General features: G+C 40.8%; 1 protein-coding gene across 2 annotated transcripts in view; it reads right to left on the bottom strand.

Annotated features, from left to right (window-relative positions):
• Positions 1-12,294: 12,294 nt before the first annotated feature.
• The window catches only part of LOC124146663, a 24,600-nt gene continuing 14,322 nt past the window's right edge, over positions 12,295-22,572 (bottom strand). For both annotated transcript variants that reach the window (XM_048403721.1, XM_048403722.1), the window contains exons 11-19: positions 22,052-22,162; positions 21,056-21,142; positions 20,055-20,163; positions 19,236-19,375; positions 17,629-18,029; positions 16,902-16,999; positions 16,337-16,393; positions 15,026-15,130; positions 12,295-13,820 (exon numbers count right to left, since the gene is read on the bottom strand). In XM_048403721.1, coding sequence (XP_048259678.1) covers positions 15,105-15,130; positions 16,337-16,393; positions 16,902-16,999; positions 17,629-18,029; positions 19,236-19,375; positions 20,055-20,163; positions 21,056-21,142; positions 22,052-22,162 — 1,029 coding nt within the window. In that variant the 3' untranslated portion in view covers positions 12,295-13,820; positions 15,026-15,104. The remainder of the gene's footprint in view (positions 13,821-15,025; positions 15,131-16,336; positions 16,394-16,901; positions 17,000-17,628; positions 18,030-19,235; positions 19,376-20,054; positions 20,164-21,055; positions 21,143-22,051; positions 22,163-22,572) is intronic.

Raw genomic sequence — 22,572 nt, 5'->3', positions numbered from 1 at the left:
TTATCTAATCTAGAAATTGTGATTCAAACTAATAATTATTGCCTTAGGGACTTGCGCAAGTCTACACCATGCCATGCTCGGAGGTTTCACCGAAATGGTGGTGTGTGTTTAAGACCGACTGTACCACTTGTTCAGAGCGCCATAAAACCCAGCTGATGTCGATACCCAAACAACTGGTTCATTTACACGATTTACACAATTATATGATTAAGGCATTGTGTGGTGTCTAAATACTTGAATGTAAATGCAATATTCACGAGATGGGGAAATGTTTTTCGATTATGAATGACATCGTCCTCAAACGTTTGGATTTTAATGCATAGACACCATTTCGGACAACTATTTGATTATGAATGATGTGGCACAAACCCATTAGGAATTGGTAACATGATAAGGCGGTGCCAAAACATTTGGTTGGTATGGGGTTAGGGACAATTGCCTAACGGCTTCCTTACATATACACGTTTGTGAATGACATGGCGACTAACAATCTGAACGTCCTTGCATATACATAATTGTGATTGACATGTGAACAATCTAGACGTCCTTTGAATATACATAATTAGGAATGACATGGTGCCTAACGATCTAGACGTCCTTGCATATACATGATTTATGAATGATATGGTGAACAATCTGGACGTCCTTGCATATACATGGTTTATGAATGATATGGTGAACAATCTGATGGTCCTTGCATATACATGATTTATGAATGATATGGTGAACAATCTGGACGTCCTTGCATATACATGAATTATGAATGATATGGTGAACAATCTAGACGTACTTGCATATACATGAATTATGAATGATATGGTAAACAATCTGGACGTCCTTGCATATACATGATTTATGAATGATATGGTGAACAATCTGATGGTCCTTGCATATACATGAATTATGAATGATATGGTGAACAATCTGATGGTCCTTGCATATACATGAATTATGAATGATATGGTGAACAATCTGATGGTCCTTGCATATACATGAATTATGAATGATATGGTGAACAATCTGATGGTCCTTGCATATACATGAATTATGAATGATATGGTGAACAATCTGGACGTCCTTGCATAAACATGAGTTATGAATGATATGGTGAACAATCTGATGGTCCTTGCATATACATGAATTATGAATGATATGGTGAACAATCTGGACGTACTTGCATATACATGAATTATGAATGATATGGTGAACAATCTGGACGTACTTGCATATACATGAATTAAGAATGATATGGTGAACAATCTGATGGTCCTTGCATATACATGATTTATGAAAGATATGGTGAACAATCTGGACGTACTTGCATATACATGAATTATGAATGATATGGTGAACAATCTGGACGTCCTTGCATATACATGGATTATGGACGATATGGTAAACAATCTGATGGTCCTTGCATATACATGAATTATGAATGATATGGTGAACAATCTGGACGTCCTTGCATATACATGAATTATGAATGATATGGTGAACTTTCTGATGGTCCTTGCATATACATGAATTATGAATGATATGGTGAACAATCTGATGGTCCTTGCATATACATGAATTATGAATGATATGGTGAACATCCTGGACGTACTTGCATATACATGAATTATGAATGATATGGTGAACAATCTGGACGTACTTGCATATACATGAATTATGAATGATATGGTGAACAATTTGATGGTCCTTGCATATACATGAATTATGAATGATATGGTGAACAATCTGGACGTACTTGCATATACATGAATTATGAATGATATGGTGAACAATTTGATGGTCCTTGCATATACATGAATTATGAATGATATGGTGAACAATCTGGACGTACTTGCATATACATGAATTATGAATGATATGGTGAACAATCTGGACGTACTTGCATATACATGAATTATGAATGATATGGTGAACAATTTGATGGTCCTTGCATATACATGAATTATGAATGATATGGTGAACAATCTGGACGTACTTGCATATACATGAATTATGAATGATATGGTGAACAATTTGATGGTCCTTGCATATACATGAATTATGAATGATATGGTGAACAATCTGGACGTACTTGCATATACATGACCTATGAATGATATGGTAAACAATCTGATGGTCCTTGCATATACATGATTTATGAATGATATGGTGAACAATCTGGACGTCCTTGCATATACATGATTTATGAATGATATGGTGAACAATCTGGACGTACTTGCATATACATGAATTATGAATGATATGGTGAACAATCTGATGGTCCTTGCATATACATGATTTATGAATGATATGGTGAACAATCTGGACGTCCTTGCATATACATGAATTATGAATGATATGGTGAACAATCTGGACGTACTTTAATACATGAATTATGAATGATATGGTGAACAATCTAGACGTTCTTGCATATACATGAATTATGAATGATATGGTGAACAATCTGGACGTTCTTGCATATACATGAATTATGAATGATATGGTGACCAATCTGATGGTCCTTGCATATACATGATTAGGCATGACATCGTGAACGATTTGGACGTCCTTGTTTATACATGATTATACACGACATGGTGCCTGATACCCTGGTTGGCAGCATGAACTGCACATTGCAATCCTTATGTTAGTCTGCTCTAACGACAAGCAAGGGATACTACAAGAGTCTACCCCGAGATGGGGACGTAATAGGATAATCGTTCACAGTGATATTCACACCACAGTTGGCCGTAAGGCGTGGCCTGACTCATCCCATAGCTGGATCATCTGGCCGTTCTAACTCGAGTTAGGGTACGAACAGAATGATGTAAAAAAACAACTTTACCAGTGCCACCGGTGCAAGTACAAAACAAACAACAGCGGAATTTACATAAACAACCAAAACGTTGTTACAGGATAATAAAGTCACGACCGAATCTGCAATCAAAGATGACCCCCAGGCCAATAAACAACTCATTGAGAGAACATTGCACAAACTCTGAGGTAGAGACTTGTCTTCAATGTCGTGTGTGACCTCTCGGTATCTGTAAACACGTCAATACATTGTGTGGCAGTGTGTTCGGCAATCTTCTGATTACGTCATGCGGGGTGTATCGCCGCTCCCTCATCAACGTCCTTATCATATGATGAGTGGAAGGTGTGGTGTGCTTCGAATTGTCAATTGAGATAACCCCAAACGTGCATAATCGGCGAGAGTGCTGGCCAAGGTAACATGAGATGTTTTTTCTGAAACATTCGCGCCGTGTTGGGTGTGTCGTTGTCATGCTAGAAAATCTGTAGTTGTTGTTGATAGGGGAACATATAGCAGAACACCATCTACGTATTACTGAGCTGTTACCATCGATGTATCATTGTGCCGATAGGCTGCCATCGATATATCATTAAGACATTAGGTTACCATCTACCTACTATCATGTATCATTGAGTCAATAGGTTGCCATCGATATATCATGGAGTCAATAGGCTGCCATCGATATATCATTAAGACATTAGGTTACCATCTACCTACTATCATGTATCATTGAGTCAATAGGCTGCCATCGATGTATCATTGTGCCGATAGGCTGCCATCGATATATCATAAAGACATTAGGTTACCATCTACCTACTATCATGTATCATTGAGTCAATAGGTTGCCATCGATATATCATGGAGTCAATAGGCTGCCATCGATATATCATTAAGACATTAGGTTACCATCTACCTACTATCATGTATCATTGAGTCAATAGGCTGCCATCGATGTATCATTGTGCCGATAGGCTGCCATCGATATATCATTAAGACATTAGGTTACCATCTACCTACTATCATGTATCATTGAGTCAATAGGCTGCCATCGATGTATCATTGTGCCGATAGGCTGCCATCGATATATCATTAAGACATTAGGTTACCATCTACCTACTATCATGTATCATTGAGTCAATAGGTTGTCATCGATATATCATTGAGTCAATAGGTTGCCATCGATATATCATTGAGTCATAAGGTTACCGTCGATTTATCTTTGTGCCGGTAGTTTACCATCAATGTGTCGAGTCATTTGGATGCCGTCGATGTATCATTGATTCAATAGGTTGCCATCGATGTATCATTGAGTCAATAGGTTGCCATCGATGTATAAGCGGTTCATTCGGTTGGTTTCGTTATATCATTGAGCAGTTAGGTTGCCATCGATATATCATTGAGTCCTGAGGTAACCATCGGTGTATCTGTGTGCCGGTAGGTTGCTATCGATGTATCAATGAGCCGGAAGGTTGCAATCGATGTATCATTGAGCCGTCAGATTGCAAGCGATGTCACACTGTATCAATGAGCCTTTAGATTGCTATCGATAAAACATTGTATCGTTGAGCCTTTAGATGTCTATCGATGTAAAATTGTATCGTTGAGCCTTTAGGTTGCTATCGATGAAACATTGTATCGTTGAGCCTTTAGATTACTATCGATGTAACATTGTATCGTTGAGCCTTTAGGTTGCTATCGATGTAACATTGTATCGTTGAGCCTTTAGGTTGCCATCGATGTAACATTGAGCCGGTAGACTGGTAGCTTGTCATCGATGTAGTCGATGTATCGTTCAGACGTTAGGTTGTTGTCGATGAAGACAACTCGTGTGGTTTGTCAGGTGCCCGCCCTTTCGAGACAGAATCTTCGTTTATCAGAAAACAGGACCCTTTGCCAGCAATCACATCTGCAGTTGCCATCGGTTCAGATTCGCTGTGACACTGTCAAGGTCGATCCCAGGTATGACCTGTAGGCAAGGATACCAACTGCACGCGGTCATCTTGACACGACCAACCTGTTGCTAATATCGTCACAGTTACGAAGCGAACCGTTAGTGGTAGACTAACATTGTAGTCTATGAAATGTTTTAACACATTTATGTTTTTTTTTAATGCTGACAGGAATACAACTATAATCTAAATTGGGCTTTGTCGCTTGTATTTGATCATATTAAATACAGATATTTCCATTCGTTGTTCAGGACTACGTTCATGGGTATCGGGTGTCCTGTGGCATCGTTACCTGCGGCCTTACCACGTGTGTATGGCGAGCTCCCATCTGGATTACATGTATATTTATTCATCGACCCCTTGGTCGAGGGGATAGATCGTCTGCCCGGAGAGCGGAAGGTCGATGCTCCGATGCCCGCCGTGTCATACCAAAAGACGTAAAAAAGATGGTACTTGTTGTTACTCAGCCTGGCGTGGCGTCTTGGAGTCTGAATAGCGTATCCAGTTTAACTGCGGCATATCTCAGGGGTATTCGTGAACGCGAAGGTTAGACCCCAATGGTCCTCTGTTAGTCGCGATTAACACTATTCTGGTCGAAGGCTTGTCCACAGTTTCATCCTTGTCCGTCAGCACCATATTAGTCCTTGCGACTTTCAAAAAAAAGATATTTTAAGCTTTCTGCTTCGCCCTTACTTTTTAAGTAAGTATTGTCCTAAGCGCTAAACGCACTCACTCTACACTCGCGATATTTCTTCGTAATCCTTGCAGGATATTTCTAATACATTTTCCGTACCACTTTAAAAAGTATGAACATATATTAATTAGTTCAATGAGATATAAGTATGAGCATCGATCTCCTTTGAAAAGCTGTTGATCCAAAACATAAAACACGAAGCTGGTCAAAGACGTTTATTTGTCATCGTTCATTTAGACGTACAGTGAGTGAGCATGGTTTAACGCCGCTTTTAGCAATATTCCAGCAATATCACGGCGGGGGATACCAGAAATGGGCTTCACACATTGTACCCATGTTGGGAATCGAACCCGGGTCTTCGGCGTGACGTGCGAACGCTTTAACCACTAGGCTGCCCGACCGCCCCCTTCAGACGTATAGGAAATGTACTATAAATATTCACAACTACAAAATACTGCAGGATTGCCTTTGAAAAGGTATATAGATAACATCAAGTTTCCATCACGTGCCCTTGCATCGGAGGATTTGATTAGCCAACTACATTCAGAAAATATACTATTCGAGACAAATGTGTTGCCATAACATCTTGTGAGATCATTTTCCGCACCAAGGGTGTATAAATCAACCGCACCCGGCATTAAAGGCCGTTTTATAGACATTTTCAGTGACCCTCATTAACCATCCTCACCATCTTATATCTGTTGTATGGATCATACTATTAACTCCCGAACGTTCCTTTCTGAAGGTCAAACTACAAATTGTATCAATTCTACGTCACTATATCTAAGATTGTCCTCCTCTGGGGGAACATTCCCATATTTCATGTTATATCGGGGGTTAGTTTTCACGTCGCAAAAAGGTCACGAAAGTAACTGTCTGCTCTTGACATTTGAAACCTTCTCTCTTGAACCATGCCGCCTTGATTTCGCCCCCGCTCAATTTATCGTAATAAAACGACCGCCTGATCCTGTGATAGTATGGGAAAGAGTGAACCCTAGAAAGTAGATAGAGCCTTAACGCTGAGTATATTGCCAAGAAGTGTTCGATAACACACTAGAAAACATAAACATTAATCACAACCTTTCCGTCCCCAGATAATTTATAGATCGATACAACTCAACCTCCCCTAAACGTCACCTTCACGTACAATTGTGTATTTTGCAGTTTTACTAGGAAAGAGTATGTATTGGTAAAGTTGAGTCAATTGCAGTTTGACATGTGCCACTGTTCCACGTGCAGATTTGCGTCCCTTGTCTGTCAGGATTCGCTTATCGTGGGTTAGAATTCTCAACTCGCCCTAATTAGTCATCGTTGGTGTGTAATTACTACGCCCACGGTTACGATTCAACGGACTTAGACGTCCACGAAGTCACTCACTCACTTTCAGGAGCCAGCCCTTCAATGTCTCTTTACGTACGTACCTGACATACGGATTTCAGGAGCCATCCCTTCACATGTCTCTTTACGTACGTAACGCACACACGGATTTAAGGAGCCATCCCTTCAATGTCTCTTTACGTACGTAACGCATACACGGATTTAAGGAGCCATCCCTTCAATGTCTCTTTACGTACGTAACGCATACACGGATTTCAGGAGCCAGCCCTTCAATGTCTCTTTACGTACGTAACGCATACACGGATTTAAGGAGCCATCCCTTCAATGTCTCTTTACGTACGTAACGCATACACGGATTTAAGGAGCCATCCCTTCAATGTCTCTTTACGTACGTAACGCATACACGGATTTCAGGAGCCATCCCTTCAATGTCTCTTTACGTACGTAACGCACACACGGATTTAAGGAGCCATCCCTTCAATGTCTCTTTACGTACGTAACGCACACACGGATTTAAGGAGCCAGCCCTTCAATGTCTCTTTACGTACGTAACGCATACACGGATTTCAGGAGCCATCCCTTCAATGTCTCTTTACGTACGTAACGCACACACGGATTTAAGGAGCCAGCCCTTCAATGTCTCTTTACGTACGTAACGCACACACGGATTTCTGGAACCAGCCTTTCAATGTCTCTTTACGTACGTACATTACAAAAGCATTTCAGGAGCCAGTCCTTCACATGTCTCTTTCCGTACGTAACGCACACAAGGATTTCAAGAGCCAGCCCTTCACATGTCTCTTTACGTACGTAACGCACACAAGGATTTCTGGAGCCAGCCCTTCACATGTCTCTTTACGTATGTAACGCACACACGGATTTAAGGAGCCATCCCTTCAATGTCTCTTTACGTACGTAACGCATACACGGATTTCAGGAGCCATCCCTTCAATGTCTCTTTACGTACGTAACGCACACACGGATTTAAGAAGCCATCCCTTCAATGTCTCTTTACGTACGTAACGCATACACGGATTTAAGGAGCCATCCCTTCAATGTCTCTTTACGTACGTAACGCACACACGGATTTAAGGAGCCAGCCCTTCAATGTCTCTTTACGTACGTAACGCATACACGGATTTAAGGAGCCATCCCTTCAATGTCTCTTTACGTACGTAACGCATACACGGATTTAAGGAGCCATCCCTTCCATGTCTCTTTACGTACGTAACGCACACACGGATTTAAGGAGCCAGCCCTTCACATGTCTCTTTCCGTACGTAACGCATACACGGATTTCAGGAGCCAACCCTTCAATGTCTCTTTACGTACGTAACGCACACACGGATTTCAGGAGCCAGCCCTTCAATGTCTCTTTACGTACGTAACGCACACACGGATTTAAGGAGCCATCCCTTCAATGTCTCTTTACGTACGTAACGCACACACGGATTTAAGGAGCCAGCCCTTCAATGTCTCTTTACGTACGTAACGCATACACGGATTTAAGGAGCCAGCCCTTCAATGTCTCTTTACGTACGTAACGCATACACGGATTTAAGGAGCCATCCCTTCCATGTCTCTTTACGTACGTAACGCACACACGGATTTAAGGAGCCAGCCCTTCACATGTCTCTTTCCGTACGTAACGCATACACGGATTTCAGGAGCCAACCCTTCAATGTCTCTTTACGTACGTAACGCACACACGGATTTCAGGAGCCAGCCCTTCAATGTCTCTTTACGTACGTAACGCACACACGGATTTAAGGAGCCATCCCTTCAATGTCTCTTTACGTACGTACATTACACAAGCATTTCAGGAGCCAGTCCTTCACATGTCTCTTTCCGTACGTAACGCACACAAGGATTACTGGAGCCAGCCCTTCACATGTCTCTTTACGTACGTAACGCACACAAGCATTTCAGGAGCCATCCCTTCAATGTCTCTTTACGTACGTACATTACACAAGCATTTCAGGAGCCAGCCCTTCACATGACTCATCGCGTACGTACCTCACACAAGCATTTTAGGAGCCAGCCCTTCACATGACTCTTTCCGTACGTACCTCACACAAGCATTTCAGGAGCCAGCCCTTCACATGACTCATCACGTACGTAAATTACACAAGCATTTCAGGAGCCAGCCCTTCACATGACTCATCGCGTACGTACCTCACACAAGCATTTCAGGAGCCAGCCCTTCACATGACTCATCGCGTACGTACCTCACACAAGCATTTTAGGAGCCAGCCCTTCACATGACTCATCACGTACGTACATGACACAAGCATTTCAGGAGCCAGCCCTTCACATGACTCATCGCGTACGTACCTCACACAAGCATTTTAGGAGCCAGCCCTTCACATGGCTCTTCGCGTACGTACATTACAAAAGCAGTACGAGCACGCTCCCTTCAGTCCGGTAATGCGGGAGTTATTATAATGGGTAGTGATATTTTTATACATGAATTGTGTATCCCTAGTGAATAAATGTATGTCTCACACCCCGGGATTTAACATCCTACAGATAACCTTCATTCTCGTACCTCGTCAGTTGTTCTCTGATAACTGCGCTCATGTTTCTCGCCATAGTACGGCGTACAGTAATTGATTGACAACGCGTTCCCCAAAGAGCGCTCGGATTCCCCTTTCTGAATTGACGTTGATGTCTATGAGGCGCCGTAATACTTATTTTGAGATATCTTGAGTTATCAATTATTCACATAATAAAATATTGATATCATAAATCGATTTCTAGATATCCATGAAATCAATATCGCATCCCATAAAACAGATTAGCAAATAAATCGAAATGTTGACATCTAAAAATCATTTCAGTTTATCATCTTTTAAACGAAGTAACATTATCGCAAATTAAACTTTCGAAACAAAACCATGGTAAATTTTAGATATCAATACATCGAAATATTGATATCACAAATTCCTCATTGTCAGGTATTGAAATTAATAACTTAATTTTAAGTCCAACTTCTTTCAATAAATGAAACGTCTATTTAATAGAATACATATAAAAATGCTGATACGGTAAACTACTGTTGTAATGAACAGGCTTATAACGAACTGACCGATATAACGAAATTATATTTTAGTCCCGGCCATTTGTTGTACATATGCCGTACATATGTTTATAACGAACTACGGTTATAACGAACTAAAATTAGTGGTCCCTTTTAGTTCGTTATAACCGGAGTTTACTGTACTGGGTCATATTCATCCACTACACTGCCAATCTGACCACCACCTTATAACTACAAACCAAGCGTGAGGAAGCAGTTCAAGTTTCCCTTCTGTCTATTGTCCACGTCTCAACCACTGACCACCACAAGTCTCCAATTTCATGTCAGCAAGTTAAAGCGTGATGTAGCTGTCCTCCCTAATGGCTGATGAACGACGGACCTTCCCCATCCATATGTCCTGACCTTTGCCGGTACACCGGCCGATTAGTATGCAAATGAGGTGGTCATCAACGCGAGGGATCCAGACAGTACACGCTGGCATCACACAACATGGTGGCCATGGTGCTGGAGTCTCGAAAGAAATGCGTGTAATTTGTTTAGCATTGTAAACTGGAGAGCAAAAGAAGCTATACCTCTCAGTTGATTTAACACATGTTTGATTTTCAATTGAAAATATCTTAAGTTAGGGACACAATTTAAAAAAATGAACTGTACTGTTGCTTAGTCAGCACTCAAAGAATACGCCTACCTGTTTATGTCTTTAAATATATATATAGATTTAAAACTTAGAACGTCTTCCATATATGACAAGGAAGAATTAAGCGTGAACATATTACCCGGTAACCATATGATGCACTTTGTTTGTTGTTTATCGCCGCACTCAGCAATAATCCAGCTATATGACGGCGGTCTGTAAATAATCGAGTCTGGACCAGATAAGCCAGTGATTGACATCATGAGCATCTATCCACGCAATTGGGTTACGATGACATGCATCAATCAAGTCAGCCAGCCTGATCACCCGATCCTCTCACTACATGCACAGTCGCCTTTAACGGCAAGCATGGGTTGCTGAAGACCTATTCTACTCCGGACCTTCACGAGTGCATATGATTTACTGAACTTTATGTCATGTCCTCGATATAGGACAAGGAAGAAACTGGGACAGACTGCCGAATTTGCACAACACTGCATGTAATGGGTTTTACGTTAATACTTCCGTAACGCTAACTATTATTGAAGTCAGTTGTTGTAAATGAGACATCATTCACGTCACCGGCTGCGTATTTAGTCCTTGACATAAAAAACAACAACAGCGATGCGAAAACAGTGTAATCGATGAGCACACATATGCACCACAAGCCCCACCCATTTTTTATTAGCCAATCAGGAAACGCTACTCCGTTTGTGGGCGTGTCCTGGTTATGGTTAGGTTTATGGAACCATACAAAGAAAACAAATAAGTGCTTGGTTTTTGAATCAATACCGGAAACTCTGGCAATGTGTTTATATATAACTGTCTGTAATCAGGAACAATATCCAAATTACGTTCCTGTTTCGAGACAACAGAGCGCTGATGTTACTGTAATTTGTCATTACTTTTTGAGGACGTCATTATATTGTACGACTGTCAATCTTCCGGTGTTTGATCATAAACTATAAGATAGCTACGCGATAAATCGCAAAGAACAATGAAGAACGAAGCGTGGTTTATTTCAGGATAAAACATTATTCTATCATGATTCTGGACATTCGAACATGCTCCAGCAACTGGATGACGTTCATTGTTTGACGACGTTATTTTTTAGAGGGGTGTGTCTAGTGAGTTGTTCCCCACAGATGTAGCTGGGCAACGAACATAAACGCGATCGCCTAACTATCGCATCCAAAACCGGGAGAGATCTGACAATCAGTATTGGGAGAAAAGGTACAGATAATCGACGCGAGGATTGTGAGAATATGAGGGAAATACCCACATGTAAATAAAATGCACTTGTTCGACGTTGCCGAGGTCGGATTCTATTCAGGGAGTCATCATTATTTAAACAGGGGTTGATATTTTAAAAGCTTGTACATTTTATCAACATCCTTGAGGCTGTACATAATGTTGATGTCTCATTTAAGTAATAAACGACGAGTGGTCGTTTTTTATCGTACAACAAAACACTGCGCCCCTCATGGTTTATTCTCCCTGAGTTTTATTGTACGATAAACAATTCCCACTCATCATTTATTTCTTGATCAAAAGTGACTTGTAATGAATCAAGTTTACTGTTGTGTTCACTGCCAGATAGATAGACTCAAGAGTTACCAGACGCGCCAGGATGTTCCCGGTGCGAAAAAGAACCACGATTAAAGATCCAGAAAACGGCATCCCTAAACCAACGAGGGGCGACAGACCAAAGGCGGAAGCCACGGGTACTGTATGTGCCCAACCCAAGGATCATAATCGGGACCAATTTGGGCCAGCGGATCCTGGTACACAATATAATACAACACAAGTAAGGCATTGTGGACAAAACACAAGTGAAGATGAGATGATTTATTATGAACACTTGAGTTGAAAATATAAAATGATGAAAACAACATGTTGAAAGTATCAAATCTTAGAAACGACACGATAGTCATTATCCGTCAAGTACAATGTCGGGGCTGAGCATCTGTGAATGCGACTTTCTTTCCTTCATCCTCGAAACTTGCTGCTGCGAAAGTGATTCGTGAGAAACACTCATCACCCGAAAGAAAATAAACCTCATGCATTATGTACGATGAAACCCTGTTAATCCGGCTGTAACATTTTCAGTGTCCGGATTAACGAGTCATCGGTACGTAGAACCATTTCTTTGTTATATGTAGACGTTTCCCCCCAAAACACTGTCCAGATTGTAGGGTTTCTGGACTATCGGGATTTCACATTTTAACAGTGGAACAGTCCGTTACTAGGCCATAACTAGGTTATCGTATAAGAAACATGAGGCAATTTGTGGTAAGGCAGCTTCTAAGTAAGGAACTTACGATTGCCACGTATAGCTCTATGATCGCATTGCAGCACGGGACCCAAGTATTCCTAAGAAATTAACTTCAACAATTACGGAAATATAACTTAACACCAAACCATAATCACCAAAAACATACTCAAGTATTGTACTAGTGCTTCATTCATTATATATTCAGAACAATTTCGACGGAGTCGTTGGGTTTATTGAAATAAAGCCTGTCAAACTGTTTTATATTAGAGGATTGGTGGCCACTTCTACAACACATGGTTTTTTATAACAGTTGTCACTCTGAGACAACGATGTGTTTTGATTACAAAACATATACAACAGGTATCATAAAAAAAGTAAACTAAACAAATCTAATCCTAATAAAACAGGGGGAAAAGGCTTTAACGGTACAATAAAACACCATACAATAAATTAAGAAAATGCGACAGAATTATATAGGCCATAACAGAACATGTGTCTACATTAAAGATTAAGTAACAAAAAACGAGTTAAAATACAAACATGAACATCTGCACTGAGATGAAGATACACGCACTTGAACATGGAATACATCAGGTTGTAACACATGTCGCTAATCAATGCGTCTTCAATAATCGATTTAGCTAATAAAATAAATAAATAAATAATGAAACTAAATACTGACCGTACACACATGGAGAGAGGAAAAAACAGCAGAAAACCAAAGGTTTATACAATTTAAAGCGAAATAAGAACAAACAAGTCCATTAAGCTTAAAAAAACGAAATTCAACCTTATGTTTTCATTTGAAAGCCCACGGGCTAATACTGACAAATTAAGCATATCGTAAGTAGTGGTAACACGACACTGATGCTGTTTGCTTCTTGATATAACATTATTTGGTAAAATTTATATCCCGAATCCAATCCCCAATATATTTTCGAAGAAGTCATGGCTTGTCACTGCAGTATCTTATTATTCCTCAGGAGCACTTTAAAACTTTTCCAATAGAAATCATATATAAAATACAACAAATAGATGTATTGATGGCCGGAATGAAAATATATCCTAATAAACATCATAATCACTTGTCTGTTGTGGTGTATTGTACATCTCTGTTGTGGTGTATTGTACATCTCTGTTCTGGTGTATTGTACATCTCTGTTGTGGTGTATTGTACTTGTCTGTTGTGGTGTATTGTACTTGTCTGTTGTGGTATATTGTACTTGTCTGTTGTGGTGTATTGTACATCTCTGTTGTGGTGTATTGTACATCTCTGTTGTGGTGTATTGTACATCTCTGTTGTGGTGTATTGTACTTGTCTGTTGTGGTGTATTGTACTTGTCTGTTGTGGTATATTGTACTTGTCTGTTGTGGTATATTGTACTTGTCTGTTGTGGTGTATTGTACTTGTCTGTTGTGGTGTATTGTACATCTCTGTTGTGGTGTATTGTACATCTCTGTTCTGGTGTATTGTACATCTCTGTTGTGGTGTATTGTACATCTCTGTTGTGGTGTATTGTACATCTCTGTTGTGGTGTATTGTACTTGTCTGTTGTGGTATATTGTACTTGTCTGTTGTGGTATATTGTACTTGTCTGTTGTGGTATATTGTACTTGTCTGTTGTGGTGTATTGTACATCTCTGTTGTGGTGTATTGTACATCTCTGTTGTGGTGTATTGTACTTGTCTGTTGTGGTGTATTGTACATCTCTGTTGTGGTGTATTGTACATCTCTGTTGTGGTGTATTGTACATCTCTGTTGTGGTGTATTGTACATCTCTGTTGTGGTGTATTGTACATCTCTGTTGTGGTGTATTGTACATCTCTGTTGTGGTGTATTGTACATCTCTGTTGTGGTGTATTGTACTTGTCTGTTGTGGTGTATTGTACATCTCTGTTGTGGTGTATTGTACATCTCTGTTGTGGTGTATTGTACATCTCTGTTGTGGTATATTGTACTTGTCTGTTGTGGTGTATTGTACTTGTCTGTTGTGGTATATTGTACTTGTCTGTTGTGGTATATTGTACTTGTCTGTTGTGGTATATTGTACTTGTCTGTTGTGGTGTATTGTACATCTCTGTTGTGGTGTATTGTACATCTCTGTTGTGGTGTATTGTACATCTCTGTTGTGGTGTATTGTACATCTCTGTTGTGGTGTATTGTACATCTCTGTTGTGGTGTATTGTACATCTCTGTTGTGGTGTATTGTACATCTCTGTTGTGGTGTATTGTACATCTCTGTTGTGGTGTATTGTACATCTCTGTTGTGGTGAATTGTATGTATGTAATATATATTATTGGTACGTTGAATCACCGAGCCTTTATTTCACGCTGAAGCGGAATTCCTGACCCCTTCAAGCAGCTTCTTCATCTGGCTGCTAGGAGCTTCTGACCTATTGACAGAAAACAAATACAGTTTATAACGAACAGGACCCGTGAAGATTCGGGGTAGATTAGTTCTTCAGCAACCCATGCTTGCCGTAAAAGGCGACTATGCTTGTCATAAGAGGCGACTAATGGGACCGGGTGGTCAGGGTCGCTGACATGGTTGATGCATGTCATTGTATCCCAATTGCGTGGATCGATGTTCATGATGTCAATCACTGGATTGTCTGGTCCATACTCGCTTATTTACAGACCGCCGTCATATAGCTGGAATATTGCTGAGTGCGGCGTTAAATAAACAAACAAACAAACAAAATGAAACGTTTGTTGTGGCGTTTTTTTTCCAGAAAAGACTAACTAGCTGAGGCACTTATTAGCATATATGGTTTGTAGTAATCATGATTTAAAGTCCACTTTCCATGCTGTTGATACGATTTCTTAAATTCCGAAAAAACAGCACCGGAAATCCCCAATAATCCTAACAACAAGAGCATAACCAGTTCCTTCAATGCCGTAACGCAGACGTAGTCGGGGTTTTGGGTGGCTTTGTATGGTGTAACGCCCTTATAATGGAACATGGATTCTAAATACAGCTTTATGCTGAAAACACTGAATGTTTAAATTCACACGTAGATATTAAAGCAGCTTTTGACAACACAGTCGTTAGACACTCCAAGAAGAGTTACTTCACTTGGATTGGGTTCAGTGTTTGGGTGAATATTTTACGGGCGAGTGTACCAATACAAGCCCCACGTCAAATGTCTTTCTCGCTATGGGTCTCGTGTACAGTATCAAGCTGTACAATACAATACACTGTCCATTAGCGTCAATGCAGGGTCGCAGCTAGGCTAATTTTATATGTAAGCAAAACCAATTTTACGAGGGTCCGCTCGTGGGGTTTGGAGGCATGCTAACAGTTTAGAAATTAGATGCTCTTAAACGCTGTTTCCTGCATTTTGGGACCGTGTATGTTAGATTTTATCACAAACCATCTACCACTAAAATCCTGAAGTGCGTAGTTAATATTCCGATTTTCAAGTGAGACAATAAATATCACGTTCGACTTTGTAGAGTTTAAACTAATAATTTTCTGCATAGATGGTAAATTGAGTTTTACTTATAAAAGAAATTGTGCTTTTTTGGTGTAAAAAATGTGCTTTTTTAGGTGTAAGCATTGCCTTACTGCTTGACTGGTAGTTTAGCCCCTGACCTACCTGTCATGACTTCCGGCTTGATGAAATCATTTATTGTTGTTGATAGGTAGTTGTTTCCTGCAAAAGAAGGCCACAGCAATGTAACTGAATGTGAGCTGAGATCCATGCAATTGAAACAGGTCATTGACATTAAAGCTTGTACATTCGGCTCGTATACATTCTAGGTTATCTCGGTTAGCATTTGGAGGACTCCATATTCGAACTAGTCCCGTGCACGAGACACAACGCGTGTTGGTGCCTGTCACCAACCTTTAAACAAATTTCAAAGTAATTTTTTTGGAAAATATCCTATTTCTGTTCGGCACTCAATGATATATTTTAAATGAGGACCGTTGTGTTATACGAACTGTGAAGAAGAACTTGAAATCATACGCGCATTCTGATTGCTTTGTCGTATTTTCGCACATATCATTCATCGATAGGGCGACGAGTCTTCTTGCAGGTTATGGAAAGGGGCGAGTGGTGACGAATGTACTGCCCCGAGGCATTATACGGGTAGCAGAATGCGCCGAGTTAATCCGAGTGATTATTCGTAGCAATAACATATGAATCATGAAACACTCACTCCCTGTGTTGTCCGTATGAAAGAAGTGCGAGTCCTCGATCGTCTTCCTCGACAGCGTGTCGTATTTGTCCAACATCCGGTGCTGATGCGCGTTCATCCTGGAAATATATTGTAACAATTTAATGCTGCCACAAGCACAACATGTTCTTTTTACGAGAATGTAATGAAGATTTAGTTTAACATTCTGCCGGGGAAAAAGAAAGTATAAACCCATATTTGATGGTGGCTAAAAATGAAACAAACAAGAAATGGTTATTCGATGGTGGTGTATTTAATCCGGATAGCATAGTTATGTTTTGGACCTTATGTTTTCAGTGTTTTGTTTAGATAACGGTCAAATGAAATTTTCATGTTTATACTTTCTTTTGCCCAGCGGGGCGGTCGGGTAGCCTAGTGGTTAAAGCGTTCGCTCGTCAGGCCGAAGACCCGGGTTCGATTCCCGACATGGGTACAATGTGTGAAGCCCATTTCTGGTGTCCCCCGCCGTGATATTGCTGGAATATTGCTAACAGCGGCGTAAAACCATACTCACTCACTCACATTTGCCCAGCAGTACATGTGGAAACTGTAATCGCCTTGTTTCAGTCATATAATCTACATTGCAATGATTCAGTGATTTCAAAGTAATTTCCTTAATATGAAAATGCATTAAACACATTCAGCGATAGCTGATGCTGAATGAAGTTCGAGACAAGCTAACTATTCGAGAGAACCGACTAGAGTTCACCTTCTTCTTCCAAGCGGAGTATAATCACTCTTCATCACAGAGGTATTAAAAGCAGCTTCCGTTTTGGCCGGCTCAAACAGGTTCCGGATGGTCAAAGCCTCTTTGCTGGAGGACACGTACGGGTCAGCAGCCTTCATGTCCTGGGTGTTCTCACTGGCGTTCAAGTGTCCGAACTTCGTGTCCGGAATAAACTCGGTCTTTCCGGCAGGGTGTTTCTCTTGGTCTGTCTGAGGGCGGCCATCAAACTGGTTGTTTGTCTCTGTGATGAAGTCAGGACCGGAATATCCCAGTGTGAAGTGGGTTTCCTTGCGCATCTGATTTCGATCTCGACAATGTTCCTCTTTCTGTCTTCTACGGTCCATGGCATGGATGCCGCCCATGAAGGTACCGGCAAAAGTATTCTGAAGTAGAATGATAAATACTGTTGTTTGTCTACCAACGCCAAGGTCATTTTAAATTATTTAAAGCCTTTAGGGACAGGGTAACTTTACTTTTAATAGTTCGCTCGCCGAATACCCGTGTGCGCCAACTACATGCGTTAAATGTGCGATGCCCAATTAGAATATTACGGCACACAACCATACTCACTCACTCACTCACTCAAGGTCGGCTTTGATAAACTAAATAAATACCCTGCTATGACGTTCCAAAGTGCAAGTCAAGTGCACAAATAATACCGGTAAAGACTAAGAAAAATTGTGGGGGTCGAAGATTGTTGGGTCGTGTACAAAATTCATCCAGACGAAAGTCCTTAAATTTCAAGCTCTCTAACCGCGTTTAGAGGATTTAGTGTCAAGAGAAAAACATCGACGACCTGCCCCACTTTAGGCCCAGATGTAACTGAGTTAATGTTTAAAGCGGAGAAAACCCCATGTAACCCACTCACTCACAAACTGCATTCTTGTTGTAGAAGGAAAGTATCGAATCCGAAACCGAATAGTCATAATAGAACCAGGGCGGTATTCGCACACATTCTTACAGTGCTAAAAGAGGTCTTACGTCTGAGAAAATTCTAAGAAATACCAAAAGTTACTCTTAAATCTGAATTGCGGCGTAACTTGCCCTTGATAATTTTCTTCCACTCATTGACAAGTTGGACCCATTCGGTTTGCGTTTCATGGTGACGCTTTGTGAAAATCCACCCCGCAAAGCTATCAGATGCACGTCAACTTGACATCACGTGACAATCACGTGATACAAAATCATGCCCCTAAACCCGAAGAGTGCTCGGAATTCTAAATATAGAACAGGTGTCCCTGGTTACGACCAACGTCCAAACTAAGAGTTACTCTCCAAATTTAACTTTACTCTTAGCTTAAAGTTACTCTTAGAGTCATTATGATTACATTCCTGAGTGTAACTCTTAGCGAAGAATTTTCTTAGCGAGTTAAGAGAATTCTTAAGAAAATTCTGTACATACTGTATATCATATATACATTGTGTAGCAGAGCGACTGTAGACAGCACATTCCTGAGTGTAACTCTTAGCCAAGAATTTTCTTAGCGAGTTAAGAGAATTCTTAAGAAAATTCTGTACATACTGTATATCATATATACATTGTGTAGCAGAGCGACTGTAGACAGCACAGCATTCGTCTCGATACTCACCTTTGCCTCGCTGAGATTGGGCAAGCCCTCATAAGGTAGCGCGTCGTTAGTCCTCAAGTAGTCGAACTCTACAGTAGGTGCTTTCACAGGCTGCATTGGGGTGTACGCACTTGGGGGATTAAGGTAGTCTCCGTGGGACACTACAGACGTTTGAAGGAATTGTAAGGCGTTTCATATTTTACGACAAAGAAAACATATGTGGGAATATATTAACATTTTATAGAAACTAAATCCTGATACACAAATCAGTGTTATTAATTCCTTCTTTGAGAGGCATTTAGAAGTTGGAGTACTAAGTAAGATACGTATATGGATGAACAACTTCTTTATTTCAATTAGGAGCGACGCTCGGTGTAGGTTCTAACACCGTTATCACCGTTATGCTTGATAACGGTGTTAGAACCTACACCGAAACGTCACTCCTAATTGTAATAAAGAAGTTGTTCATCCATATATCTTCTCCTTACTTAATAATTCCTACCTTGGCTAGCTTGTTCATAGTGAATATTAAATTGCGTTGATATTTGAAACATTTGTAAATTACCAATATAATTTGGTACACTATTCCATCCTCTGATTCTTAAAAGCGTATAAATTTCTGCATTCTAGATTAACTAGCGTATTATATATCCTTTCTATAATAAACAACATATAAATGTATTGTATCTCGTTTCTAATGTTACAGATAATAGAATAGTGATATATTACACTGGATAATATTTCTACAAGATAATTTATTGGATTTTTCATATCACATTGTTCATGGTAGGTCGCAAATACAATAGAACGATAACAGAAAGATTATGTTCGGTAACTTACGTGATTTCTGTCTGTCGTCAGCGTGACGTGAAGGGTCATATGACAGAATGACGTTATTACCATGACGACGGTCAATATTTCCCTCCATGATGGTCCTGCCATCCGCGCCCTTAAACAGCAACACTTAGTCAATACTAAGTAAATTTTGAAAAGCTTTCCCGACATATATAGACTATCACAACAATGAAAGTTAGGAAAACGATCATAATCATCTCAAACGGCCTACACGATCACTGGTTTATTCCCAGGAACTTGTTGGACACCAATAGTTGGTGGGGGACCGGTGCCACTTCCCGGCGGATACCCGTCATGATCCGGGGTCAAGGTCAGCATGCATTGTTTCCCGGCCCGTGAAGATCCGGGGTAGAATAGGTCTTCAGCAACCCATGCTTGTCGTAAGAGGCGACTATGCTTGTCGTAAGAGGCGACTAACGGGATCGGGTGGTCAGGCTCGCTGACTTGGTTGATGCATGTCATGATATCCCAATTGCGTGGAACGATGCTCATATCAGTCACTTGATTGTCTGGTCCAGATTCGATTATTTACAGACCGCCGTCATGTAGCTGGAATATTGCTGAGTGCGGCGTTAAACAACAAACGAAACGAAAAATATTAGCTCACGGGAAAGTCCTTGGCACTGTTAGAATCACTGGCTTGTCCCCCATGAGATTAAGTGAACGTCGCGTTCGAGATTATTGCACTTATATAGCGACGTGTATGTGCTTACTATTCAGAACTAATGACGGTATTATAGTGCTTGCCCACTGAGATACCATGCCACAGTTTAACATGAATACCCCACTCAGACACATTTTACCGACTCCCAGCCGACCAGTCCTTTTTTATGTTATTATGTCGCGCTATATATTAACGTCCCAGGCGGGGATCGATCCACCGATCATCTTTTTTAAGGGCAGAGGCTCAATCCACTACACCACGGAGGCATCTCTCGCCCTTCAGGACTGTGGGCAAACTAGGCGTAGAATACCTGCTCACTCACCTTAGCCATCGGCATGGTTGAGAAAGTGAAGTCCGTCTGGTTGCTGGTTGTGCCAAACTTGGAAAAATCAGGATCATTCTGCAGCAGCTGGAGAAGATACATGAGAGACATGAGTGAGTGAGTTGGGTTTAACGCCGCTTTTAACATTATTCCAGTTATATCACGGCGTGTCAGCTTAATGTGGGAGGAAAGGCGTTTACCACTTCGGTGAAACCCACGAGCACGGGTATGGTGCTGACAAACCTAGAAACATAATCGGGGCGAACCGGGATTCGAACCCACAATCATAGGTTTCTGGCGTGCCCAAGGGACGCAACTCTGCACAGCGAATCGCGGCGCCTTAGACGACTAGGACACCAGTGTCCCCAGAAAAGACATGAATTACAAGAACTGTATACAACATAACAAGGAGAAACACGGTAATATGTGTCAAAATGTGCTGTTCATCCCCCATGCAGAAGCGAATTCGATAGCATATCGTTAATTTTGCACGAACGTTTCTCAAGTTAGATTTCGCGGATATTTCTTTTAACTAACTTGAATGTGGTTTAGACTCAATTGCAAAGTATCAATTACTGTGTACTACAATAACATGAGATATGTATCTAATTACATGTACACTAATCTAATGTAAACAAAGGGGGTCACATGTGGCGCGAGACTTGCGTCCCTTACTCGCGCCAGGATCCGCTGATCGTGGGTGCGAAAACCCAGATTCCTCCTGATCATAATCATTGGAGACCTTTTACATCGGCCGTGGCATCGCAATTCTTTGTGCCACGTTGCGTACCTTGGCAGTATCAGAACAGGGCTGCTTGTGAGTCCCGAGTCAGCATAAAGCTTGTGGGTTTCACCACAGCGGAAACTTCTACCGTCTAACCGGCGTCACCTTCGTCTTTCCTTCCACTTCAAACTGACGCATCGTGATTTAAAATACTGTTCTTAACGGCGTAAAACTCACGGACTTGTAAGTTGTAAGATTAAGGAGACACTTACATTGCCAGCCGATGGCGGTTCATAGAACTTTGGCTTGCTCCAAGTCACCATCCCACCCGGAGCGAAGTCCTTGCCGTAGATGGAGGCGACTGTGTTGGCGTCAGAGCCGAGCTGTAGACAAATGCTTTGTTATTTACTTGTACACAAACAAACATGTAACAAGAGTTTGCCACTAACGTGGCTATATCCCCCGCCCCTGTTGCAGAATTTATGAAATAATTAAATCTAAACAAACCCTAACCTTTTTTAACCGAGGTGGAACTTGTCATGGAAATTGTAAAAAAAAGAAGAGTTTGGAACCTAAGTCCATCTTGTTGCCATGGAAACGTAACAAAATAAAAAAATAAAAAAATTCTAAATAGCAAAAGGCACCAGTTCAGCATGTACCTGACAGACCTGCAAAGTTTGATGAAAAAATATTGAACGGTTTATGAGTTATGCTCCGGAAACGAACCCTACCCTCACAGAACCTAAGTCCATCTTGTTGCCATGGAAACGTAAAAAATAAAGATTTCTAAAAT

Source organism: Haliotis rufescens, unplaced genomic scaffold, assembly GCF_023055435.1.
Source record: "Haliotis rufescens isolate VD_foot unplaced genomic scaffold, xgHalRufe1.0.p SCAF_3, whole genome shotgun sequence".
NCBI lineage: Eukaryota > Metazoa > Mollusca > Gastropoda > Lepetellida > Haliotidae > Haliotis > Haliotis rufescens.
The sequence above is the reverse complement of the archived record's forward strand: the minus strand, read 5'-3'. Positions and strand labels throughout refer to the sequence as shown.